The 25181-nt window shown below is 40.0% G+C and overlaps 1 protein-coding gene across 1 annotated transcript in view; it reads right to left on the reverse strand.

Moving 5' to 3' along the window:
- Window positions 1-25181, reverse strand: part of Itga8 (integrin subunit alpha 8) — a 195341-nt gene that overhangs the window by 116843 nt on the left and 53317 nt on the right. The window contains exons 9-13 of the mRNA XM_004859985.4: window positions 21218-21261; window positions 19728-19784; window positions 17700-17752; window positions 10350-10555; window positions 9046-9237 (exon numbers count right to left, since the gene is read on the reverse strand). Coding sequence (XP_004860042.1) covers window positions 9046-9237; window positions 10350-10555; window positions 17700-17752; window positions 19728-19784; window positions 21218-21261 — 552 coding nt within the window. The remainder of the gene's footprint in view (window positions 1-9045; window positions 9238-10349; window positions 10556-17699; window positions 17753-19727; window positions 19785-21217; window positions 21262-25181) is intronic.

The raw sequence follows: 25181 nt of genomic DNA on the forward strand, positions 1-25181 counted from the left end.
AATAACCAGGTCAAACAATATAATTGTATAATTTCACTAAATCTTTTTTATTTTCCTTTAAATCCTTAGTAATGTGCCTAGTATTCCAGTGCAGTCTGAGAAGGTAGTTCACCTGGGATTATGGAATCCAAGTTGAGAGTTAAAAGACCTTAGGAGAAAAAAACCCTACCCCTCCTTTCCTTCTAGGTGAGGAAAGGAAGCCCAGAGAAGTTGGGTTACTAAAATTCCACCTGGGAGGACTGGTCTCAAACTCAGCTCCTCCACCTCTTTTTGTTTCCCCTTCATGACACCACTCAATTCAAGTTCAAGAACTCTTTCATTTGAATTAATTCAATTCAATGTAAATTCATAAGCTCTTTTTACAAGAAATGTAATAGTCTAATTGCCAATGTGTTCAGAATGAAATCATGAAAATCTTGCTCAATCAGGATGTGATGTTTTGCTTTCCATACAAACTTGAGTAGCAGTCTGAGATGGAAAAATAAACTTTCACTACAAAATTTGAACTTAGTTCAACCAAACTTCAAGTCAACAATTTCAAGGAGCTCAAGGCTTAATTAAAATGCATTATTCCCTTTGGGTAAAGCCATCCCTTTATTTCCTCTTGTGTGTAGGTTCTGTCTTGCTCACTTATTTGTTTACACTAGACACACACACACATATACACTCATTAAAACAGACAATGAGTCATTTTATTTCATTGAGTCTAACTGTCTGAAATGGCTTCATGATGCAGTCATCGTGCATTAGGGGCCCGAAGGAGACACTGATAATCTTGGCACTCGGCCCATGCTTTCCTCCCATTTTTATTGCCTGTATGATTTCTGCTCCTCGACAGAATCTGGCCCCCGCCCCCTCCCGGTCTGTGCTTTGCATTTCGCAGATGGTGCCGTTATGCGATCGTGTCTAACGGGATTAGACTAGATCACTATGCTGGAGTATTCCTGAATATCACAGCTGTTTCTCCTCTGCGATGCTTCCACTCAATTAATGTCTACACGGTCAGTCCTAGTTTTCCAATGAACATCAACATAAAAGCTTAAACACGTCTACATTTTGAATAGGAGAAAGAATTGTGGTGCTAGCAATGAAAATACTTGTGACTCCTACTTATGTATGAATCTTAGGGAGTGTTTTTGGGAACGGGGTTGATTTCAAGGTCTACACATTGAGCTACATCCAAAGTACCCCCCCCACACCTTAAATTTTTTATTTTGAGACACAGTCTTGCTTAGTTGCCCAGGCTGGGCTGGAACTGCGATCCTCCTGTCCTTGCTTCCCAGAGTGCTGGGATCAGAAGTATGTGCTGCCACAGCTGGCTCATAGTCCTTTTCTTTCCTCTCCACACTCCTCTGCTGTCCATGAAGGCCAGCATCACCATGTCTAGTTTATTTTTCATCTACACAATTTTATTTGCTCCTTCCTTTTGATCTCCACTGTCACCATCCTAGTTCAGGTCTCATATGTTTGAAATTTAGTATTCTTGAAGGGCTAAGAGGCTGATGGAAGAGAGTCTTTCATCCCTGGTACCAGTAATGCACAGCAGTGAGAAGCGAGAGAAATCCCTGATACCGTCTCCCCCCTGGGGGGTGGGCATGGGGTGTGGTGATGGTGAATTACATCAGGGTGGGGTGGAAACCTCATGGTGTTGGAGGCAGATTCTTCAGAGGGTCAGCAACAGGGATATCATGAGTGGTTCTCAGTCCAGCAGGGTCCTTGTAGCTGTGTCCTTACTCTCATGTTCCTGGAGGTCAAACTTGGGGGACCATGGGAGTTTGCTTACTCAAGTGAAGAAAAGAATGTTAACTAGTGTACAGAGGACAAAGAATACCTCAAAAATATATGAAATCTTGTTTACAAAACTGAAGAGCTGCCTTCTATTAAACTTTGTCCTACATAATCTCATTTTAACTTCAACATATAATCTCGATTTATTGGTACAAATTATATCACTTGATTTTTTACACCAACATATTCTCATCCAATTTTACAAACAAAGAAGCCGAAGTACACAGTGTTTGAGACATTTTCTTACTCTTAACATACCTAGGAAGAAGCAGTCCAATTTTAAGCCTGGGTTGTCTGTCTCCAATGCTCTAGAATCTTTCTGGTCCCAACATGACTGGGAAGTAAGTACTGTGGATTTTTTTCATGATAATCAGATTAATTTTCATTGCTGTCCTATACCATTCATATTTTGGAGAAATCTTCCCTCAGCCTGGAATTGCAGGCCCATACAAAACTGCAAAGTAGGCATTATTAGCTCCATACACCAGAGAAGGAAATGGATACTCAAAAGATCCAGTCAAGTACCAAGCTACTCCGTGTGGGATGGGAAGCTGAATTTAGGCAGTCTGATTTCTTCTGCTCCCTGCCATTCTGGTAATTTCAATACGGTTATTTTCAGACTGCTTAGATGGTTTCCAGAAAGAAAGAAGTGCAGCGTTATAAAATCTTAGCCAATACACTCCCCTGTTTTAAAATTTACACACACGTGTATGAGAAAGTAAATAATATTTCAGTGGATATACCATGTATTCCTCTTCTGTGCAGTGGCTAGTATGCTTTGGACTTCTACATACCAATAGTTATAGCTGCTATAATTGTAAAAATATTAAATGCCTGCTCTTTGGTAGGATCCTACCTCTAAAGACAAGGAGACCGAGTGGTCTGCACAAACACAGAACATATGGAATGTGCAGAACAGATCATGTCACAATGAGCAAATGTAACAGAAACCACTTTTTACTCATCTGTGCTTTTAGTTATTTCAGGTACTAGGTTAACTTATTTCTGGGGATGAGTCAGCTAGAATGCACAATAAGTAAACATCAAACATCACTATCAGCCCCACTCTTTCTCTCTGCGAAAAGCAGCCAGGTTGTATAAAGAATGTGTAGCATGCTTGTGGCTGGATGTAAGTGGAGCATTGTGCGTGCCCTGCCATGATTCTAGTGGGTTCCACACCAGGCTGCCCAGAAGGGCTACATGACAGGCAATGGAGTCCCAGGGAAGCCAACACTACTATGCTTTTCAATATACCTTCTAAGCCTTTTGTCACCTAAAATGAAGAAAAAGTGTTTGATTCAAAAATGGGAAAATCAATCCCATCACAGCCTCATCAGAAGCCACCATGGTTTGTAAGCACTTTTCAGATGTGTTCCAATCTGTAAAGACTCCAAGCAGTTCAACTTGTTTCAGTCCAGTGTTTCAAACCTGTGTATCTCTGGATTTATTTTCTCATGAATTCTGTAGGTAACTAGGTAGAGGAAGTTTGGGTTGTTTCTGATCTATTTAGTAGGCACAGGGCACTGAGAGCATGCATGTCTGTATGTGAATTGTAGAATGTGCCCCTGGCTTGCCCCAGTGGAGGGAGCCTGCTGGTGTACGAATCTGTCCCCACATGCTCCTTGGCCGGGCACAGCCTGTACATCATTCACAGCAGCCCCGATCCTGGAATTAGCTCAAGTTCTGGAAGTAATCAGGGGAATTGAAGGTGCTTGTATATGGAGCTACAGAGTCTGTTTTCTTCTGGTAATGCATTTAATCAAGACCAAATGATTATAAAATTTCTGAAGGCCTATGATATTTTCCTAATAAAACATTTTTAAAATTCACAAGCATAGCATCCAGCAATGTTTGAATTTTTTAAGTACGTTATTGTATTTCAAAAAAGGCTTGCATTTTAAAGACTCCAGTATTTCATGAATTTGCAAATTCTTACATTCTATGGATTTCTTGCAGAAACCCAAGAAAATTGCCAAAGATACTAAAAGAATGATCTGTCGATCCAGTGCAAAGACTGACTTTTGTGTCTTGAATTCATAATTCGGTAGAACTGAGAAACAGACTCTGACATATAAAAAGGGCTCAAGAGGCCTTGGGCAAGGACTCAGGAGGACAATTCAGCGATGGAGAAATCTTGCTGAACCTGAATCTCTTGGCAGGCTGGCAATGGCCTGGCCTGGATTGCTGGCTGAGCTCTATGCTTCAGGTTTCTTGGAACATCCCATCCACCCGGATACTCTGCAGCATCCCTCGATGGGGAAAGTTATCACAGACTCACGATGCTTAAAGTCATCATTTCCCTACAGCTGTGCTCCCCCTCAGTGTGTTCTGTTTCAATGAATGGTACCACCATCCAGCAATTCACTGAAGCCAGAAAACTGGAAGCCAGTCAAATGTCCTCCCTCTCCCCCCACACACAACAGCCACCATATCTGGTTGATTTTATCCATCCACTTCCCCACACCTGTACTGTCACTACTGAGATACAGGTCCCTGTCATCTGTGACCAGACTACACCAGTTGGTTCCTGGACAGCCCATCCTCCATACCAAAGCCAGAGTGAAACTTCCAAAGTGGCTTGGCTTCTCATTGGTCTCATTATAAAGTCCAAACCCAAAGTGGCTTCTCCTGGCTCCAGCCTCCCTCTCCAAATTCCTACTCTGCTTAGAGACCAATGATTCCAATGTCTCTGCTGTCCTAGGAGGTGGTGTGTTCTCGTTATCTCAGTCTTTCTCGCTTGAGGTTCCTTTTCCTGCCTCTACTCCATGGTCATCTGCCACTGGCCTTCACATGAGGTCAGCTAGAAGTCCCCTTTAGGCAAGGAGAGGTGTCTTCCCCACAGGCCCCATTACAAGCTCTGCTTCACCTGTGTCTCTCTGTCTCACCTGGAGCTCAAGCTGTACCCCTTTCTCCATCACTGCAGTCTACTCCCCAGCACAGTGCCCAGCCCATAGCACGGGCTAATACACACTTCTTGACTCAATGAAGAAATGCCTTGATTATTTTTCTTTTAGACCTTGAAACTAAAGGAGCAAACATAAAATAATGCCAAGTAATGTAAAACTCATTTTGTAAAAATTAACATTTTCCCATTAAATAATGTTTCTTTTTTTTTTTGCTAGGATTCTCATTTCCTAGGGGCCCCCTTGTCCTGCTTTTCTTTACAGGGTTGTCAGAGAGGCCATCTACTGGGGCACCTGCACAAGCCACAGGTCAACTTGTGCTGTCTTTGGAAAATGTTAGCCTTTGCCTCGGAGCCCGGCCAATCTCCCACAACCCAGGACTTGGGACTAAGATGAAGTGCAGAGTCCATGAGTTCGTACAATTGGAGCATGTGGTATCTGGAGCTATGGAGGAGAAACGGGCTATTGTATGCTTAGAGAAATCTGGTGTGGAGGGAAAGGCATGCGCGCGCGCGCTCACACACACACACACACACACACACACACACACACACACACACGCGCGGGTGGGGGAGCTGACAACAAATTCCAGGCACTGCTTTCCACAGGCTTGGTGAATCCCTGCCCTTGATTTCCCTTGAGACAGTCCTTTAACTGTGACATAAGTATCCCCTTTTATGGCTTAATCCAGGTTAAGGTGAGTTTACATCTAACAAACATATTATGGTTTAAATGAAACCCGGTAAAGTACCACTTAAATACACAGGTAATTTCCAGGAAATGTACAGCAGTGCATGAAACACTGACTACTCACCAAGGAGCCTCCTCCCTAGTCTTCCAGGATGAGCCCACAGCACACCGTGTGCCTGAGCATCACAGTGGCGGCCACCACGCAGAGGCAGCCCGGAGAAAAGGGCCACTGTCCAGACAGAGGTCTTTGAAAAGGGTAAAAGAAGTGTCAGAGCTTAAAAATGTAGGTTTTTGCCTAAGGAGAGAAGAGAGCCTTAGACTGCTGTAGACCCGAGGGCAGAACTTTAAGGGCTGTGGTGTGGTAAGCCTCAAGGTAGGGTAGCAGGTACAAACTCAAGTCCCTGAGCTCTGCCCCGAGCTAGTGAATCCATGTCTGGAAAGGGGGCTGTGCCTTCATTCTCTGTGAACAGGCTTGGCAGGTACCTGGTCTGCTTGGCACGTTTCAGATACACTGTTCTCATGCTGGTGACCCTAAAACTCGCTGCAGGGTACAGTACAAAGACCAGCAGAAATGGTGGCACCTTGGGAGCTTATAAAGGGGCACAATTAAGAGGCGATCAATGATTAACAGTGCACCAGCTATTTTTTTTCTTCCCTGTCCTACTCTTGTTTTCTCTCTCCCCAAAGGAAATATTCCTTGGGAGAAATTTGTTTCTTGTTCCCTTCATTTGGTCCTTATTCAGTCTTCAAAGGAGGTGATGTGGATTTCAACCTGCCAGAGATTAAAACTAGACCCATACCTTTCCCCATGCACTAAACTAAGATCGAAGTGGATTAAAGATCTAAATATTAAGACAGAAACACTAAACTTGCTGGAAGATAAGTTAGGTAGAACTCTTGGAGACACTGGCATAGGAAAAGACTTTATGAACAAAACCTCAGTAGCATGGGAACTAGCACAAAGAATCAACAACTGGGATCTCATCTTATTAAAAAGCTTCTGCACTGAAAGAGAAACCACCAACAGAGCTAAGAGACAACCTACAATATGGGAAGAAATTTTAGCAGCTGTACCTTAGACAAAGAACTACTATCTAGAATATATAAAGAACTGAAAAAAATCAGATCCCCCAAATTCAAAGAAACATTTCAAAAATGGGCATCTGAAATGAATAGACATTTCTCAGACAAGGAAGTAAAAGTAGCAAATAAATATATGAAAAAAATGTTCAACATCACTGGTCATTTGAGAGATGCAGATGAAAACAACACTGAGATTCCACCTCACCTCAGAAAGAATGGCTGCTATAAAGAAATCAACCAGGGCCGGGGATTTAGCTCAGTGGTTCTGCTGCCTGCTCTGCAAGCACAAGGACCTGAGTTTGATCCCCAGTACCAAAAATACAAAACAAAACAAAACAAAAAAAACAAAGAAATCAACCAATAACAAATGCTGGCTGGGGTGTGGGGAGAAAGTAACCCTTCTCCATTGTTGGTGGGAGTGCAGACTGGTGCAACCACTGTGGAAATCAGTATGGAGATACCTCAGAGAACTAGGTCTAGACGTCCCATTTGACCCAGCTATTCCCCTCCTGGGGATCCTCCCAAAAGAACTAAAAGAGTCACACCACAGCGATATATGTGCACCCATGTTTATAGTGGCACAGTTTGTAATAGCTAAAGCTTGGAAACAGCCCAAGTGCCCATCAACTGGAAACTGGATAAAGAAGATGCGGTTTTTTTTATAAAATGGAGTACTACTCAGCCATAAAGAACGAGAAACTAGAGTCATTTATAGCTAAATGGATGCACATTGAGGCGATACTCTTAAGTGAAATAAATAGGACACACATGTGTAAATACCAAATAGTTTCTCTGGTGTGAGAAACTGAAAGTGTAAATAAGGATGAAAATGATTAAAACAAATAATTGACAATTTGAAACAGGAAAAGGTCCAAAGGTGGAGGGGTGGTGGGAGGAGAAGGAGAAAGGGAAGAAAGGAAAGGAAAAATTATGAGAAAAAAAAAATGGAAACAAAGTCTACGTAAATAGGGAAGGGCGGAGGGGGTGAAGGGCACACAGGTAATAGGGAAAAAATAAGAACTAAGATACAACATGTTCAGGCACAAACACCCAATGATAAATGTAAATGTACTGTTTACCTAAAATGTACCAATAAAAGAATTTAAGAGGGAAAAAAAGAAACAAAGGAGGTGATGGACCGGCTGTTTGATTGATACATCCTTTACTTCCTTCACCTTATGGCAGTCACAGCTACCCTGTCTGTCAAGTTCCCTCGTCCCAAGGGATAAGAAAGGAAGGCTATGACAAGCATAATGAATAGCAACAACTTTCTAAATTCACTGTTCATCTAAAATCGCTACCCAGGAGTTGAATTTCATTAATCACCCTGATGGATGTGGGGTAGGAATAACATAAGAGACCTAGATATTTGAACTATTTAAAATTAGGACATATTATGCAGGAGACCTGTTCTTGACTACTCCTCCCAACCACCAAAATTAACCACAGTTAACTAGACTAGTATAACATGACTTAAGAAAATAAATATAACTAAATGCCCTTGCAATTGTCACAGGCAGAAAGCATTAGTATACAATATAGTATCAATCCTTTTTGAGCCCACTATAATATCTACATTAGCACTGTGAAAGGTTTCTGGAATATTTATAAGTTGTGTTATCCTTTTTGCCTAATCCCAGAGGAGAAGGAAAAGCCAAAGGATTGAAATTAATGATGTATATTTAGGCAGTCAGCTTATTGGACTGCTGCCTCAAACCAGAGAAAAGCCCATATATGGAAAATTCCCAAGTAGGGGAGGGGCTGGTGGAAAGAGACAAGGTTTTAATAAAGAGCTGAAGCTGTCAGTTAACTATTAATGATTTCTAAGCACTTATTGAAACCATCTTAAAACAACCAACATAAAAGTGAAAAAATGAACCATAAAACCAAGGAGTCTAATGTTCTCTGCTAAAAACTCTGATTACTGAAATAATCCTTTAAGACAAAATCCTTATTTTCCTATAGCATGCACAAAACATGAATTATCCATCTTTGCTTTATGAATTTCCATGTACCCTCAATATGAGTGAGGTTATCAGGAATAATTTATAATTCCTATCATGAAGCACATTTTTTTTCTCCTTCAAATATTCAATCTATCTTTGAAAGCCCCAAAATATAGCTGGAAAATATGAGCTAAAACCACAAGTCTTATGAAGGTAAATGTTGAAGGTCACAAATGGATTAATAAGAACTATCAGCTTAACTGGGAACTTAAATTGCTCGGGAAAGGAGTGCGGTGAGAGGGTTGACTCTGTAGGTGGAGATCAGATGACCTCAGGATCTCCAAGGAAATCCTGGGCTGCATAGTTGACAAGTATTATGTGCAGTGCAGGTTTTTAAGCCATCTTTCTCTTTATAATTGTTCCTTAACTGGAAAAGGAGTGTTTGTTTTGTCTTCTATTAAATACTCACGGACCATACCAAGAAATAAAAAATTAAAAACCCCTGCCCAACCCCGTGCCATGTTAAACTCAACCTCCTTCTTTATGGGAGAACTGCTTACACATGATGAATTTTCCAAAGGGTGGAGTCCTGCCAGGAAATGAATTCCCATTTGGGAAAAGAAAGCAACCCTTACCTGGGTAATCATTCTTGTCTATGTCCGCGTCCCCCCTTAAAGCAAAGCCAAATCCAGAAGGGACTGTCTGTGAGGCCCACAGTCCTTGCAGAATTTGGGAAGGTCTGATGTTTAAGCCATCCTGATTCCCATTGTAAATGAGCACTTTGCCTCTCTGATCCTCGCCAGCAAAGGGTACGCCAATGGCGATGTCTGCAGACAAACACATTTGGAGATAAAGAAGACTGCTTTAGAAATAGTTAAGTATAATTTTTAAAATACTGTAAATCCAAAGGGCTTATGTTTTCCATGGGAGTTCTGTAGTTCTGCAGCAATAATAATTATCATAAAGGGCTTAAAGGAAAAGACAAATCAAAGAAAATACTATTAAAAGACAACTCAGATAATTCAGCATTATTTATTTCACTTAGATGATAGGGAGTAGGGCAAAGCAGCAAGTTTCTTGTTTTGTTTTGTTTTTTGGTACCGGGGATCGAACTCAGGCCCTTGCGCTTGCGCAGCAGGTGGCGAAACCACTGAGCTAAATCCCCAGTCAGCAGTAAGTTTCTTAAAGAATAGCTTGTCTTTTTTTATTCCCCTTGAATCATAAGTATTTAATATGTACTTATAACTTAAAAATTACTAATTGCTGAGGTCTTTTTTCAAAGCAATCATAAGAATATACAATATACTTACAGAAAGTACCAGTGGATACTGATCTGATGTTAATCCTTCCTAGATAGCATGGTACAGCATGTTTCTGCTACACTATTGACTTAGAGCAAGAAACACACTATAATATGGTTCTTATAGATCCCAAAAATGTATGGAAAATGTTGTGTGTACATGTGCGTTTTCCTGAGGAGAGGGTACTTAGACGGCATCTATGAATTTTTAACTTAGAAAACCACAAGCCTAAGCTAAGAATTTAAAACTGCTTTATTGCAAACATTTGAAATTGGCTTTCCATTGGAGTTTATAGACCAGAAACGATTCATCATAACCTGTATGTAACCCATCCATATATGTTAACCAGAATGTACTATACATGCTAACACATCAATACATATACATTTGTCTTGCTGCCAAACATACAGAAGATTCTCTAGTTCTCAATATACTTTTGAGAGCTCTTATGAAACATCCTAAATCACTTATGAAAAAATTTCCATGTGATGTGTGCATTAGTCAAAACATACCTTTCATAATTTTTTAAAAACCAATAATAATAACAGTGCCCCCATACCACTGTATTTTAAATGTCCACTGTTTCTTTCATGTAGCAGTAACATAGTTAGGACACCAGGGACAGTGGTTTACATTACCATTGTATCTGTCTTGGTTCAGGTCCCCCAGATGCGCCACAGCACTGCCGAATCTCCCGAAAGTCTCGGTGCCCCTGAGGACCTGAGGGTCTCGGAAGAGGAGGACGCTCACTTGCAGGTACAGGTAGACCTGCCCCACTTCTCTCGGGTTGCTCTCAAATTCGCGTTCCATAAAGAGGGGCGCGCCAATCAATATGTCGTCCATTCTGCAGGGAACAAAGCAATCGACAAAGGGGAGCCAGGAAATTCGTTTCCCGGTACTGGCAATCAACTAGATGAGTACATTTCCATTGTCATTCTCCTTTTCCAGGGGTCACTTTACAATCTCGTTACATTTCTTACGTTGCTTTGTTATGTCTTCAAAGGAGAATGTTGTAAGAAAATTAGTTGTTAAATTATCATGTTCAACTTTTTAACTTGTTAAAAACAACCACTTTTAAGAAAACCACAAATATTTCTCTTTTTAAGCTTTTGAAGTGCATTCACAGAAACTGCAGTTCGGCAAGGAAAACATATCAAAAAGACCTAGGTTTTTTCAAAAAGGGGATTAGAGTTTGTTTGCAATTTTGACAACTATTAGTTAAATTATGTGGTTTTCTTGCAGTAATAAGGCTTAAAATAAATTTTTTCCTTTCTTTTCCTCCTGTTACTTATTGTTAAATAAAAAAGGAGCCCAGAGAAGTGAATAATGCTGGCTGGAAAGACAGAAAACAAAACTTTCATCCCTGACAAAAATGTATAGTTATTTTTGCTATAGGCAGATGATGCAGGAAACAAATAGGTGATATTTGAGGCCTAAAATATTCAAGAAACAGGCACCTAAGCAAACTATTTAGAGATGAGGCATAATCCTCAGACAAGTGGAAAACAAAAGTGTTAAAGATAAAGATGTTTTCTTCACAGAGCCAGAGGAATAGAAAACATTTTGTCATGAACCCTCTAAGATATTTGATTTTTATTTAAAAAATTTTTTTTAAAGTCATACTAACCAGAATGCATAATTTGATGTGTACTAGTGACCTTGCTAAAGTTTGTTTAAAGACAGCTTTATCCTGGCAGATGGAAAAATATGAAAAGCAAAACACCACTTGAAGCTGAAATATAAATCTGCATTGACTTTTGTGTTAGAATAGATTAGGGAATACTGAAGTTTGCCAAGTAACCTAATTACTAAAATATTATGATTAATACAATTTAATTATGCCTCATTAATGTATTACTAATATACTAATATAGCAAGTATATTAATATGATGTAATATATAATAAAATTAATATACTGATGTGTTACTATAAATATATTAATATTACTTTAGATCTCTATATAACTCATATCATAAATATGAAGAAGCACAGGTGAGGTGAGAAGAGTTATTAAAGCTGGAAACTTTCCTAAAGATCTGTGTGTTATAAAAGCTGACTTCACTGTATCCCATCTTCTCTTTGAATTCTCACTTTGCCTTTGGGCTTAGTCTACTGTCTGTTTCTCAGTCTGGGTCAAAAGATACGCCGTGCACCTAAGAGGTACCAGATACTGTGCTACATGGTTTAAAGAATACAATGCTGACCATTAGGCCAACTAAGTCCCTAATTAATCTGCAAGTGATGATGAGAGATCCAAATGGATGCTGAGATCACAGGTAGAGGCAAGGCTGGGTGCTTGGAGGGAATTAAAGAAGGCTCCTTGCAGGAGATGGCTTTGGCCCTGGGTGGGATCCTGACAGGTAGATCCTGAGGTGGGCTTTCCACATGATGTGTTGGGAGCTAAGGCAAGTGCCCCCGATGGAGTCAGGGTGTCCCAAGTGGTCCAGGTGAGCTCCAGGTTAGGAGAATTCCAACACATTTAACAGGAAAAATAAAATACAGGAAGAATTCTCAGAACTCAACAATGTGAAATAATACAGTAACATCTATTATAGTACTAAATATTATAGTACAATATAATATTTCACATTATCATCGTAGTTTATATGTATATAATGTACAATATGAACAATAAGGAAAACTAGTTAAAAATTTAGTGGAAATCTGAATAGATACCTCATCAAGGAAGACACAGATGGAAACCAAGCATGTAGAAAGATGCCCTAAATCATATGTCATTTGGAACTGCAAATTAAAATAGTGAGATGCCACTACAAATCTCTTCAAATGGCTAAAATACTGACAGCTCCAAATGTTAATGAGGATGTACAGCAAGAACTCAGATTCCATGCTGGTGGGTGGGAATTCAGAATGGCAGGGCCACTGGAAGACAGCCTGGCTGCTCCTTACAGAGTAGTCACAGGCTCACTGTGTGATGCCCATTTGTGGCAGTTGCTCAACTGTAGTTCAGTGTGTCATAGTGAAGTTATACTGTTTCTCTAAAATATGGAAAATATAGAAATGGGCTATTTCATTGAACATATCATTTAAGGTTGATCTCTCTCTCTGTGTGTCTCTACACATGCACACACACATATACTATACAGTAGCATTTAATAAATAGGAGGCATTGGGCTGGGTGTTGAAAGAATATACAATATTTTTGCATATTAAACCAATGGAAACAAAGACTTCTTGTTAAAACATCAAAATGCATTTGTCTTCTCTCTCATCTTGGAGGAACCAGAAAAAGAGGAAAATAACTCAGCAATAGTCTGGACCCTAGAGCTACTTCTAAAACAAGCTCCTCCCCATATACCCACAGCAGGGCTGGGGATTTAGCACAGTGGTTCTGCCTCCTGCCTTGCAAGTGCAAGGTCCCAAGTTCAATCTCCAGTACCAAAAAAACAAAAACAAAAAAAAGAAGCCTGTATACCCACTGCAGCAGACACACTGTGCAGAAAAGCACCTTGAGTGTTTCCAGTTGGCCAAACTAACAAGGAAGAGGGGGATTATAGTGCAGACCTGAGGAGTGGCTGTTTTTTCAGTCTCAGATTCCAAAACACAAATTGGATTTCTAAACTTAGGTAAAACCCTTTCAGACACATTTACTTAAAAAATAATAAAGAAAAATAGAAGCTCACATTGTTGTTATCTGGGCAGGCTCTAGGCTTGGAGGAGAGTAGGGAGATTTGTGCCCTTCTCGTGTCTGCCATGATGTTGGGGAGCCCTGGTTGCCTCTATTTCTACCAGTATTATTATCACTATGAAGAGGCATTTTCTAAACACCTAATTTTGTGTGTGGCTGTCTTGTAGCCTCAAACTAAGTCATCTGTAGCTGTGAATCTTGATCATTGTTAACTTGATTGGATTAAAAGATGCCTAGCCAGGCCTGGTGATGCAGGTCTGTAATCTCCGCACACTGGGAGGCCGAGACAGGAGGATCACAAGTTTGAGCCCATACTAGGCAATTTAACAAGTCAGTGAGACACTGTCTCAAAATAAAATGGGCTGGGGATATAGCTTGTAGGAATCTTTCCTTCACTCTCTGCTTCCTGGCTGCTTTGAGGTGAGAGGTTTTGCTCCACCACACCCTTCTGCCATGATACAATACCTCACCTCAGATACTCAGCAATGGAACCAGCCTGCCAGGGACTGAACCTCCAAAACCAGCAGCCCAGGAAACCTTTCCCCCTTTAAATTGTGAATGTCAGATATTTTTCCTAACAATGGAAAGGTGATCAACAACACAGACAAAGTCACTGGTTCTCTATTGCAGAAATTTAGCAAGGCCATTATTTTCATTCTGCAAAGAAGAAACAAAGCCTTATAATTGGCCCCTGAGGGTATGAGCACATTATGAGCCTGACATAATTAGTTCAATACCTTTCTAATTTTGAACACCAACTTCTAGAAATGGGAAATCATTAGACCTATCAGCAGAAAAACTCACATATTAATGAAATCTATGGACTCTAGAAGAAATATGATTTCATGGATTTAATTTTTTAGATATATATTGTCTTGGACACTTAAGTGAAAGTCACCTAAAATGTTCTAAATCCAGAAAGAGAAAGAGGCATTTGTTCTTAATTTATAATTATACTCACATAGAGTTAAGAAACAATAACTGTCTCAGATTTAATTGGTACGGTGTGCTTTGTAGAATATTTTGCACTTAGTGTAAATATTATTTTATATTAGCAACACTGCTTAAGCACAGTACATATCATAGTTTAGCTGTGTTTTAAAATCTTGATTTACAACCCATTAGTAGATTATGAAATCAACTTAATAGGTCTCTATTAGCAATTTTAAAAATAGAATAAAATACAGCTGGTTGCACCTCACTGAATTCAAGTTTTCTGCAGTTAAATAGCATTGATGATCGCTTCTTGGCCTTTTGCAAAGATCAGGTGTAATAGCATTGATGAATTGATTTAACACATAAGCTTTTCAGTTTCTCTTTCCCCAGTAGTGCGTTTTACATGCTAATATTAGTGACTAGTATTCAGGATGTACCTATTTATTAAAAGAATAAGGTATAGCTTAGTCGACTGTATAGTAGATTTGTTATCTAATCAGCCTCACTGGTTTGATAGGCAATAAGCAAGAACAAATATCATCGAACCAATTACATTATAGAAATCTATTCAACTTACATTCTTTACACTTTAGTTTTTTAGGTTTTCTATCTAATTTAATCCTAATGATATAGTCCATATGAATGAACATATGTGGACTGAATCTATATAAAACGATAGTTACCTAAACCTGTTTCCTTTCAAAGAGCTTGCCTCCAAAATGTTCTCAAGTTAACCCAAATGTTAGGAATAATCCGTTTAAACGTATCCCCTTTTTGACCCTGCAGAGGCTAAGACAATCAGTACGTGAAAATGTCCAGTGAATTAATTTGCAATCTTGTGAATTTCTGAAATAGTATAAGTTTGTTCAAAATCCGTAAGAGACAAAAATTGACTTGTTTGCACACAAGATGAAAAATACCATCTTCATTTGTTGTTAACAAGTGTGTTCATAAATTCCTAACAAAGTTAACATTGACAGAGTTTGGGCTGCTTTAAAATAGCTAAACTGCAGTTAATTCTGCCAGTTTGTTTATATCGTGCATTGAAAATCAACACAGCTCTGACAATATTACCCACTAACCAGCTTGCATACAACTGTTCCATCTAAACTTTTAGAGTCCACACATAATACCAGGAGATATTTCTTCTTTTTTTTTTTTTTTGGTACCAGGGATTGAACTTTGGTCCTTGCGCTTGCGCAGCAGGTGGCGAAACCACTGAGCTAAATCCCTGGCACCAGGAGATATTTCTTAATAACAAGTATTGGGGAAATTTCTAAGAAATTACTTATCTGGTTATTTTACTTTCAAACACTGACTTTTTATTCTTGATGTTGAAATTTTGGAGCATTTGTAGGGACTTTGCTTTTGTTGCATGGTCAAAGGAGAAGATACACATTGCCAAAAAGTGTTCATCAGGTAGCCTAGTGCACAAGTACACTTACGTGATTATCTCCTGATTAGAGAAAGTCTGGTTCAGTCCCATAAGTGTGCGTGTGTAAGGGGTCCTCGTTTCTAAACCATGAACAATTACCTGGCTACATGATTTTTTATTATTATACTATATACATCATTATTACTGTAATCTCAGACTTCCTTTGAGTTCCCTGTCTTTAGCTGTATCTTTTCCTGGCCAATCGCAACTGTTTGTAGACTACATTCATTTATGACAGACTTTCCATTTACATAGTATAGAAGTAACAAGGTAGCACGTTTAGAAACTACAGCTGCTTTATCGCAGAATGGCAATATTATAGTTAAAGGATCTGTTCTTTAATGTGGCCTAAAGAATTCAGAAAATGTTACCTAATAAAAAAAGAAATAATGTGCACAGAAGTTTTGAAGAATATCAAGAAAGAACATTTTTATCACTTGAGAATTCCTGCTTTGGTGATGACCATGTTGTTTTGATAAACAGGAAACCACTGAAGGAAGTCCTTTTCTCAAAAGTTTCTTTTTTCCTTTACATGGCAGAAATATATAATACAAGCACTGTCACACAACTTGGCTGTAGTCCAAATCGGGGACGTTTCCAGGAAGGAAGAGAGTACCCTGGGGCATACTGTGAAACCTGGGAGAGACGACAGAGTTCAAAATGGGACCAGCCCTAGAAAATGCTGTGTGGCACCCGGGGTGGAAAGCCCTGCACTTGTGTGACCATCTGCTGAGATGACTGAGTCTGGGCACACCTGAAAGGCCACCATAGTCTTGGTGTTCTCAGTGTAGACAGGACTCCCCGAAGCCGCTGTACCATGATAGGTCCGGGCAGTGGGCGCTTATTTAGAACTGAAAGGAAATGCAGGCCATGTTTTGGCTTCAAGCACTTCTTCAGCTATTTTCTCTCTAAATTACTAGGAGGCTTTGACAACAATTACACTCCGAGTCAGTGATCTTGACTGTTGGTCCTCAGACAACCAGAAATGAAGCCCATTTAATGTTAAGTAAACTCTCTCCAAGGTAAGATGGACGTGCTACTAGGCCTGTGGAATATGCCCACAATGCAACCACGGTTGCCCTCCACTGTTTCTGCTCTGGTCCAAGCCACTGTCCTGCCTTCCCTGGCCCATGACAACAGACCAGGCAGAGCCTACCTAGGAAGCCTTAGTGTGAGGCGATCACTCCCTCACTTGGAATCCTTTATGGCTCACAGGATGGCAAATCCATCTCTTTCAGGGACAGACTCATTGGTGTCCCCAGCAGAGTCTGTGTACAGTAGACCACTGTGTGCTGTAATTCAGTGACCTGTGCACCCGCAATCTTATCACAGAGCCTTTCCCTCGTGTTTGATTTAAAATTGCATCCTTTTGATCCTCCCTCTCGCTCCCTGCAGATTTTCTTTTTAAAGATTAATAAACTTGATTTCAGAGAGCAGTTTTAGACTCAAAGCAAATTTGATTAGAAAGTACAGTGTTCTCACATTATTTTCCTTCCACACAGAGCCCTTCTCACCATCATATCCCCCACCAGAGAATGGCACATCTATTACACTCTATATACCTACATTTCATACATCATTTTTTAGCAAAATCCACAGTTTCCATCAGGTTCATGCTTAGAGTCATGCATTCTATGGGTCTTAACAAATGTACAGCGACAGAGTTTTATAATAGTTTCAGCATCCTAAAAATTCTCTGGTCTCCACCGATTCTTCATAAAATTAAAAATAAAATGACATAATCCTCTTTTAGAGGTGGCAGATGTGGAAAATCTCAGTAAAGACATAAAAACAGAATGACAGAATTCTTTATTAGATGCATCCCCTTGTCCTGAGTAAAAAAAAAAAAGTTAAAACAAGAGGGCCTCTCTCTTGTTGAGGAAGTACGGAAGGAAGTGTTTCATAAAGAGAAATATAACATCTTTATGGGTGACTACGCAGAGAGGAGGAAGTTTGTACAAACTTACCCATCACTGTTAACATCTGATACTACAACAGTATATCCAAAATAAGATGCCATCTGCAAAAGAGAACCATAAGAATGACATATTTTCTGTTCCAAAATTTCTTTTTATAGTCGCCTCTTATTCTGTCTGAAGGATGAATCTCCTCATGGTATATTTTTGCACGGAGATTCATTGACTTTTGGATGTGGTCCGATTCTTCAGGCCATTTAGTCTAACCCAAAACCCAGTGAATAATTTTCCCTGTAATAACCCTGACATCTGTTTGGACATCCTCTGGATATGTTCAACAATCAGACCATTCAATTTGTGGATACAGTTATTTGAATGTTCATTGCTAAATGTGGCCCTTACAAAACTTCTATCCCTTAATCCTTCCTGGTTCTGCAGTTTTAAATCCCACAGAATAAATCTAATCCTATGTCCATATGAAGTCTCATAGGAGAATATTTTCAAATCATGCACTACCTGGCCCCTCTTTCTTAGAGATACTGCATGTGATAATCAAGAACACAGAAGAATTAAGTTGGTTTTATACTCTCTGCTTTGGGCTGTTTCTATTGCTGAAGCATAAAACGTTTTCATGGTGGGAAGAGCCACATCTTAGTATCCATTTACATTGAGTTTACAGTCAATGAATGCTCTCAAATCTTTTCCATGAATGAAAGCAGTGTCCCATGGTATTCCCACATTCTAGGAACAACTTAAGAACAGTTGTTATAAATCTACAAGTCTAATCAACTTAACTCAGGGACATTTTTCCAAATCTTCTACAGAGCATCATGAGGGATAGAAATGCTCTGTAAATATTTCACAGTCATAAGTAGCCTGAAGCCCCAAATTTTGGCAAAATGATGTGTTCATTTATAACCTTGGTGATTCGTTTTTGTGGCATGACACCCTTAGATGGCAGGACCATCTTCAGTATATGATATGCCAAATTTCACCATGTGACAGTACCCAGATGAGGAGTGAGATCAGACCACATTTGGTCAAGAAGGTGGTGGGATACTTTTAGGCCAGTGACCCATTCATAATAGGACTTCAGCTCACAACAGTGTGTAAAGACCAATGCCTAGTCTCTGGGAGGAAGGGATCAGAACCAATAATTTGTCGAGACTTCATATGACACTGAGACTCAGGGGGCACTTCCAGCTACAATGACCAACAGAGGCGGAAGTCCAGCAAAAGCATGTGTCCCCTGTGTTATGAGGATCTGCACCCACCTGGGTCACAGAGGCTGTTTATCATTCCCAGCTGCTTATCCAACAGGTGCTGCTACCCTGCCCAGGGCTGTCACTTGCCATTGGCCATTACTTAGTCACTTCACTGAGACCCTGGTCCATTCTACCCATGGCTTCAATGAACTTTCATTTTTAAATGCAGCATATGGTGGCCAAGGAGAGAACTTCCTAAGTACGACACTGAATTCTCCCTCAGCCATCTCCAGAATGGGTTCCCCGGAGGACCATCTGTGCAATACTTTGCAAGACAGGAGCTCACGCAGTTGCCATTGTCAGCTTCAAGGCATGGGGTGAATTTTGAATGTGAACTTACTGAAAAAATAACTTGAAATTACAGAGCTGCTGACAAAAGCTCATGGGAGAAGTCTTTGCCACTGTTTCCAGAGCTCCTACCTCTGTGCTGCTTCTCACAGCTACTGTGGCATTCACTATGTCCTCAGACCCGCCCAGATGGCTCCTATTTGAAAGCTATCTTGTTAGCTGTCATTGTCTTTGGATTAGATGTTGCCCCCCTATGCCACTATTCTATCTTCTTTGTATCACTGAACATTATCTTGAATTGTCATAGGGATTTATTTGTGAATTAACTGTCCCGTTATGCCTCATCTACCACACAGCTGCATGACAGCTGAGGTCCATTGGTCTGATGCACTATTGTAACCCTAGTGCCTAGAACAGTTTGTGGCACATAGTTAAATATTTCCTAAGTGAATTAATAAATGATATATGTATTAAAGTATACTGTTAGCATAGTGACATTAATTATTTCATACTAAAATGTCTTTACCTGTTCACCAGTGAAATTCTGAATAAAAGTCATATCTGTAGAGTTAATGATTGAGACCTGAAATCACAGAAATTTGATAGGCGCATCATTTGAAATAGAACTTAAGGAGTTATTTTTTTAAATTGCAACTTAAATCAGTTAAATTTTGTGTGGCGAGTAATTAATGGTTAGTTATACATAACACAAAAATGTTAGCCCACAAAGATGATAAGAAAGTTCATTAAATTTTTTGATATGCTTAAGTTTAGAATATTTTCAGACAAAATTCATGCAGAAGTGGTAAAATAATAGTTGAATTCAAGAATATTGAGAGCAATTAAGATGATAGTTAATTTATTTAATCATGATTTTGGTCTAAACCTATTTCTGTTCCCATGCCATTATAAGAATTGATCATTAGGATTCTTTGCAAAAAAATAATATTTTAAGTGCTATCCAAAAATATTCCTTTTAATCCTATTCAGCCAAACCCAATCTCTGAATATTTTATGCTTTCTAGATGTCTATGAAAAGATAAATATTGGTCTATATAAGGTCTATATATATTCATTTCTAAGGTCTCTATATAAGGTCTTTTATAAGGTCTATATATAGTCTTTATAAGGTCTCTATATATTCTTTTCTAATTTCATAGTAACTAGTTATAATGTGCTTGAATAGTACCCACCCCAAATTCATATCTACTTGCAACCTAAGAAGGTGACCTTGGAAAATAGGTTTCTGTAGATGAAATTGGTTGAAGATCTCAGGACTTGCCCATCTTAGGTACCCCTAACCCCATTGGCTAGTGTCCCTATAGAAGGAAGAGAGGATATGCACAGAGACAGAGGGAAGAGGGCTGTGTGGAGATGGAGGCAGAGATTGGAGTGATGTTTCCACAAGCCAAGAGAAGCCAGGAGCCACCAGAAGCTGGAATGGATGAAGAGAATCCTCCTCTAGATGCTTTGGAGGGAGCATGACCCTGCCCACAGCATGATTTCAGACTGCTGGCCTCCAGAACTATGAGATAATAAATGTATATTGCCTTAAGACACTTTCACAAAAGAACACACTAGTGAAATGAAAATCTATTGTGTTATTCCTACCACATGAGATATATTACAGGGCTGATGATAACAAAGGGCAGCCTGGACAGTACTTCTCGAATGTGCACAAGGCAGGCCACCTGCCTCTATGGCTATGGGCCTTGATGGGTCACACCTTGGTTTAATGCTCTGCTATTGCTGCCCTCAAGTTTTTAATAATTTAAAAATTTTGATAACTATAAGTCTTTGCAGAAAAAAAAGGCACCCCACATTCTCATTTTGCACTTGGTCCCACAAGCTAATCTAACCTCACTTATATTCTTTCCTTCTTCGTAAGCAAATACCTTGAATTATTTGGAGGAATTCATTATTAAAGGAAATTTTAGAAGACTTAAAAGTTGCATGCAAGAAAATATTTCTTTGCGAAAACAAGAAAACATCTTAGAATGGATTTTGAGCACTCACATATCCAAAGTTCTGTGCTCCTCTTGGAACTCCAGCAACCAGTTCTGGACATAAAAATAGACATTGAGAAGGGAAATCACATCTGTATCGAAAGCTGTATGGCAAACAAGGGGTAAAGACAGCCCTTCTTAAATGAATAACCATACTGGAGAAGGTTAGAAGTTGGAAGTTGGGATTTTGCATTTACTTTTTAATTAGCTCTCTTGTTTTTTGACAAACAGAAAACAGAAAAGTAAAAGTTGTACTTTGAGATTTTCTAGTTTTTATACCAGTCTGTGTGCATTTCTGCCTCTAGAACTTAAGCTTGGTTTCTTAGTCTGCTTGTGACTTCTAAGTTAAACTCCTTACTCTGATGTTGCCAGCTCTCACTCAAGGGACATGTTTTGTGCTAGCATAAAAGCACAATTTCAGTCGCAGTAATATGCTTAAACAGTTTTGGTTACCAAGCAAAAGTGACATTTACATTACAGAAAACTGGCCTCCTGGACCCGCCAGCCTCCTACAACTGTATTAGAGGCAACCTGGCTGCCCGGGTATCCCAGGAAGGAAGCATCAATAGTAGAGGAGCCACCTTGGGGGGGGGAAGGGAAACATACTTCAATGGACCTGGGTTGGCTTTAGATTTGGAAAACAATGGTTACAATGTTGGGTCTGCCGTATCCATGGGTTGAGTAACTGAACTTAATATTTCTGGAATCCCTTGCCATATGTAGGAATTAAAATAGCTGATTATCAAATACCTTTTGTGCTTTAGATTCTAGAAATTGAAACTTTCTTATTCATAAAGATTTAAAATTTGGTACAATTGTTTTAAAAGGGGGGCGCATTGAAGATATTCTTATTCTAGCCAAATTACCTGCCCTCCAATACTGCCCCAAAAGGTAAGCACAAATTGAGTTAAGTTAAATGTATCTGCAATGCCATACTCTAGCAGAACTGAGTACAGTGGGGTTAAAATTAATAATCAGGGAAGATTCACTTAAGATGTTACATATTTTAGCAATAAATTCATTCATTTAGTCAATAAATACAGAGTCCACCAAAAAATGTATATACCCTTCAGCAGTTCATTATACTAAGTGTCTGGAAGCTCCTGGCCACCACTGTGAATACCTCTTGTAATTATAGAGGCCAAAGATAACTTGTATTCATCTCATGATGTCCCAATAAATTTAGTATTAAAATATTTATACAAGTTTTTCTTTTCCTGCTATATGCTTTTCTTTGGTGGACTCTATATTTACAGATGACTGGTATGGGATATAGTAGTGAACAAAACAAAATTCCTTGCTCTCTTGGGGCTTATATTCTAGTTGAAAGAAGCAGCCAATTAAAAAAGAGCTCATTAAATGGTAGGTTAAGACAAATGTAGTGGAGAAAAATTAAGCAGTGAACTGTATAGGGTGTGCTAATGTTGGGATGTGAAAGGAATTGCTATTTACTAGGATAGTCAAGGGAAAGTCTTAATGAGAACATAACATGGGAGTGAAGACTAAAGAAAGGGAGGAAGTAACTATTGTGGATGTCTGGGAGAAGTATGCTCTAGTTCCAGGGAACATCAAGTGCAAAGGCCCTGAGGTAGAATGTGTTTGGAGTGATTTGAAAGGATGCAAGGAAGCCAGGGTGACTTGAGTAGAAGGAATAGGGGTAAAGGACTGAGAGATGAGGTCAAATTCATCAGAGCCAATTAATAGAGCCTTGTACATCACTCTAAACACTCAGGTTTTAGGCTGAATGCACTGGGGAATCACTGGGAGCAAAAACTTACTTGATTTGACTTCTGTTTGGAGAGGAGGGCTATGGCTGCTGGATTTACATAGACCATAGGAGAGCAGGGAGATCAGGAGGAGGCTATTACACCCATATAGGGGAGGGTGAACTTCCATCAGAGCAGAAGTCATAAAGGGAGTAAGAGGTGCTCTGATTCTGGTAGGGTTCTGAGGGCTTAGTGAGCAGGACTCGATTATGGATTAGATATGGGGTGTGAGACAAACAGCACTCTCCACGGCTGACTTCCAGGGTTTCTGGCTCGAGAACCTGGAAGGGTGGCAATGGCAATTGACTGCAACTGGCAATATAACCGTGGAGGACCGAGTGTGTTTCAGCGGGAAGGTCGGGTGGTCGGGTACCAGCACATCCAGTGTGGGAGAGCTACTCAAACAGAAATACTGAGTACAGACTTGAAGCCATGAGCCTGGAATCAAGTCTAAGCTGGAGAAATGAATGCAAGCTGGATGGGATCACCAAGAGAGAACTCATTTGGTGAGAACAGCCCCTACATTTAGTTCTGGGCTCCCCAGAGTGGGAAGGGAAACACAGCGGGTGCCAGGGCCAGGGAAGCCAAGTGGACAAGGGAGGAGGGAGGGCATCTTTTGCCCAATGCTCCTGACAGTCAAAGAAGATGCCTACATGTGGGCCTCTGGTTTGCTTGGCAAGACTTGTTTCCAGAAGCAGAAGACACCCAGCAAGAAAGGGATTAGGAGAAAGTAGCCCATGGTCAGAGCCAGAGAAAGCAGTGGCAGTTTCCTCACAACAAAGAAGTGCAGGCAGCAGCTGGAGGAGGGAGAGAGGCAGGAGTTCTGCTCCTTTTCCTAAGATGGGAGAAATAGCAGCCTGCCTGTGTGTTAGTGGGGAGGGGGCAGGAGAGGAGGAAATGTGGACGTGGTAGGATGATGGAAAGGCAAGAGTTTCTAGAGGCCCATCTCTGAGTCGTGAGAGAAGGTCAGACTTAGGGCAGAGCTGATCTACAGCGACAGGAGGGATAGTGAAGCATGTGCTGGAAAAGAAGATGAGGATCAGAAAAACCAAACCATCTGGATGCATTCTCCAGCCAGGGGTGCTTTCAGATCGGTAGTACACTGCTCGGTTTTTAGTGATTCTTGTGTGTGGGGGGGGGTGGGGTGGGTGTGTGGGTGTGGGTGGGGGGGTGGGTGTGGTACGTGACAACCCACAATCACATATAATGGAGTTGACTGATTTAAGAGGCAGGCGTGTGAATTAAGATAGATTATGCCACCTAAAATGCAGGGTGATCACATTACTTTTCATATCCCACAAACATTTAGAATTTTGTTTTTTTAAAGAACTCAGCCATTGCACCCAGTAGCTTTAGAGTCTGCAACTTCCTATGACCCCTCCACTAAGGGGCTATTAAATGTGATGTTGATTAAAGACATTCATAATTGTTTATAAATGATTAGGACAGGTAAATTGTTTGAGGTCTAAGGCAAATTAGAACTCACTCAAGTACACAAACTTTTATTTGGAAAGGAAAATAGGAGGGTTGTGTTAAATCCATTCCAATAATTCATGGTGAAAGCTTCAGAAGTTTCTTAATATCAACAATATGTTCGGGAAAATTTTAGGTCTTCAACCTGGAAATTCATGACTTGGACATCAAATCCAGTGGCAAGAAGCAAAAAGGAGGCTAACATTATTGAAAGTGTTCCACCTACTAAACAATGAGGCACATGCTTTATCGTATTTCCCTCCTTTCGCCTCGAGAAAGGAGACATTAATACCCATTTTGACATACAGTGAAATAGAGCTAATAGTTGGTGAGTAGCAGAAGACAAGAAATGATGCAGTCAAGCTTCTTCATTCCATGTCCAGTTACTTTTGGGGACCAGTCATGACCTGACTACTTAGAGCTTAGCTTACTACATTTGACGTCCAAATGAGAACAAAAGCTCTGAGCCTTTTTTGGCTCATGGACACATTTGAAATGAGAAGAAAATTATTGACTCTCTTGCCAGAAAAATGCAAATGCATACAAACCATCTATGTAATTCCTCGGAGTTCAAATCCAGTAAAGCCCAGTCAATCAAGGACCGCTCAGCCAAAGGACAGCAATAATTTTTCACAGAATTCCCACTCCCTCTTATCTAATTAAGTAAATAGTGGACATGGATAGCCTTGGATTTGTAATGATCTAATAAACTTACTGTGATTTCTTATAGTGCTT

Source organism: Heterocephalus glaber, unplaced genomic scaffold (genome assembly GCF_053883595.1).
Source record: "Heterocephalus glaber isolate CG9 unplaced genomic scaffold, H.glaber_assembly_v1.0 deba00000768, whole genome shotgun sequence".
In the NCBI taxonomy this organism is placed as follows: Eukaryota; Metazoa; Chordata; class Mammalia; order Rodentia; family Bathyergidae; genus Heterocephalus; species Heterocephalus glaber.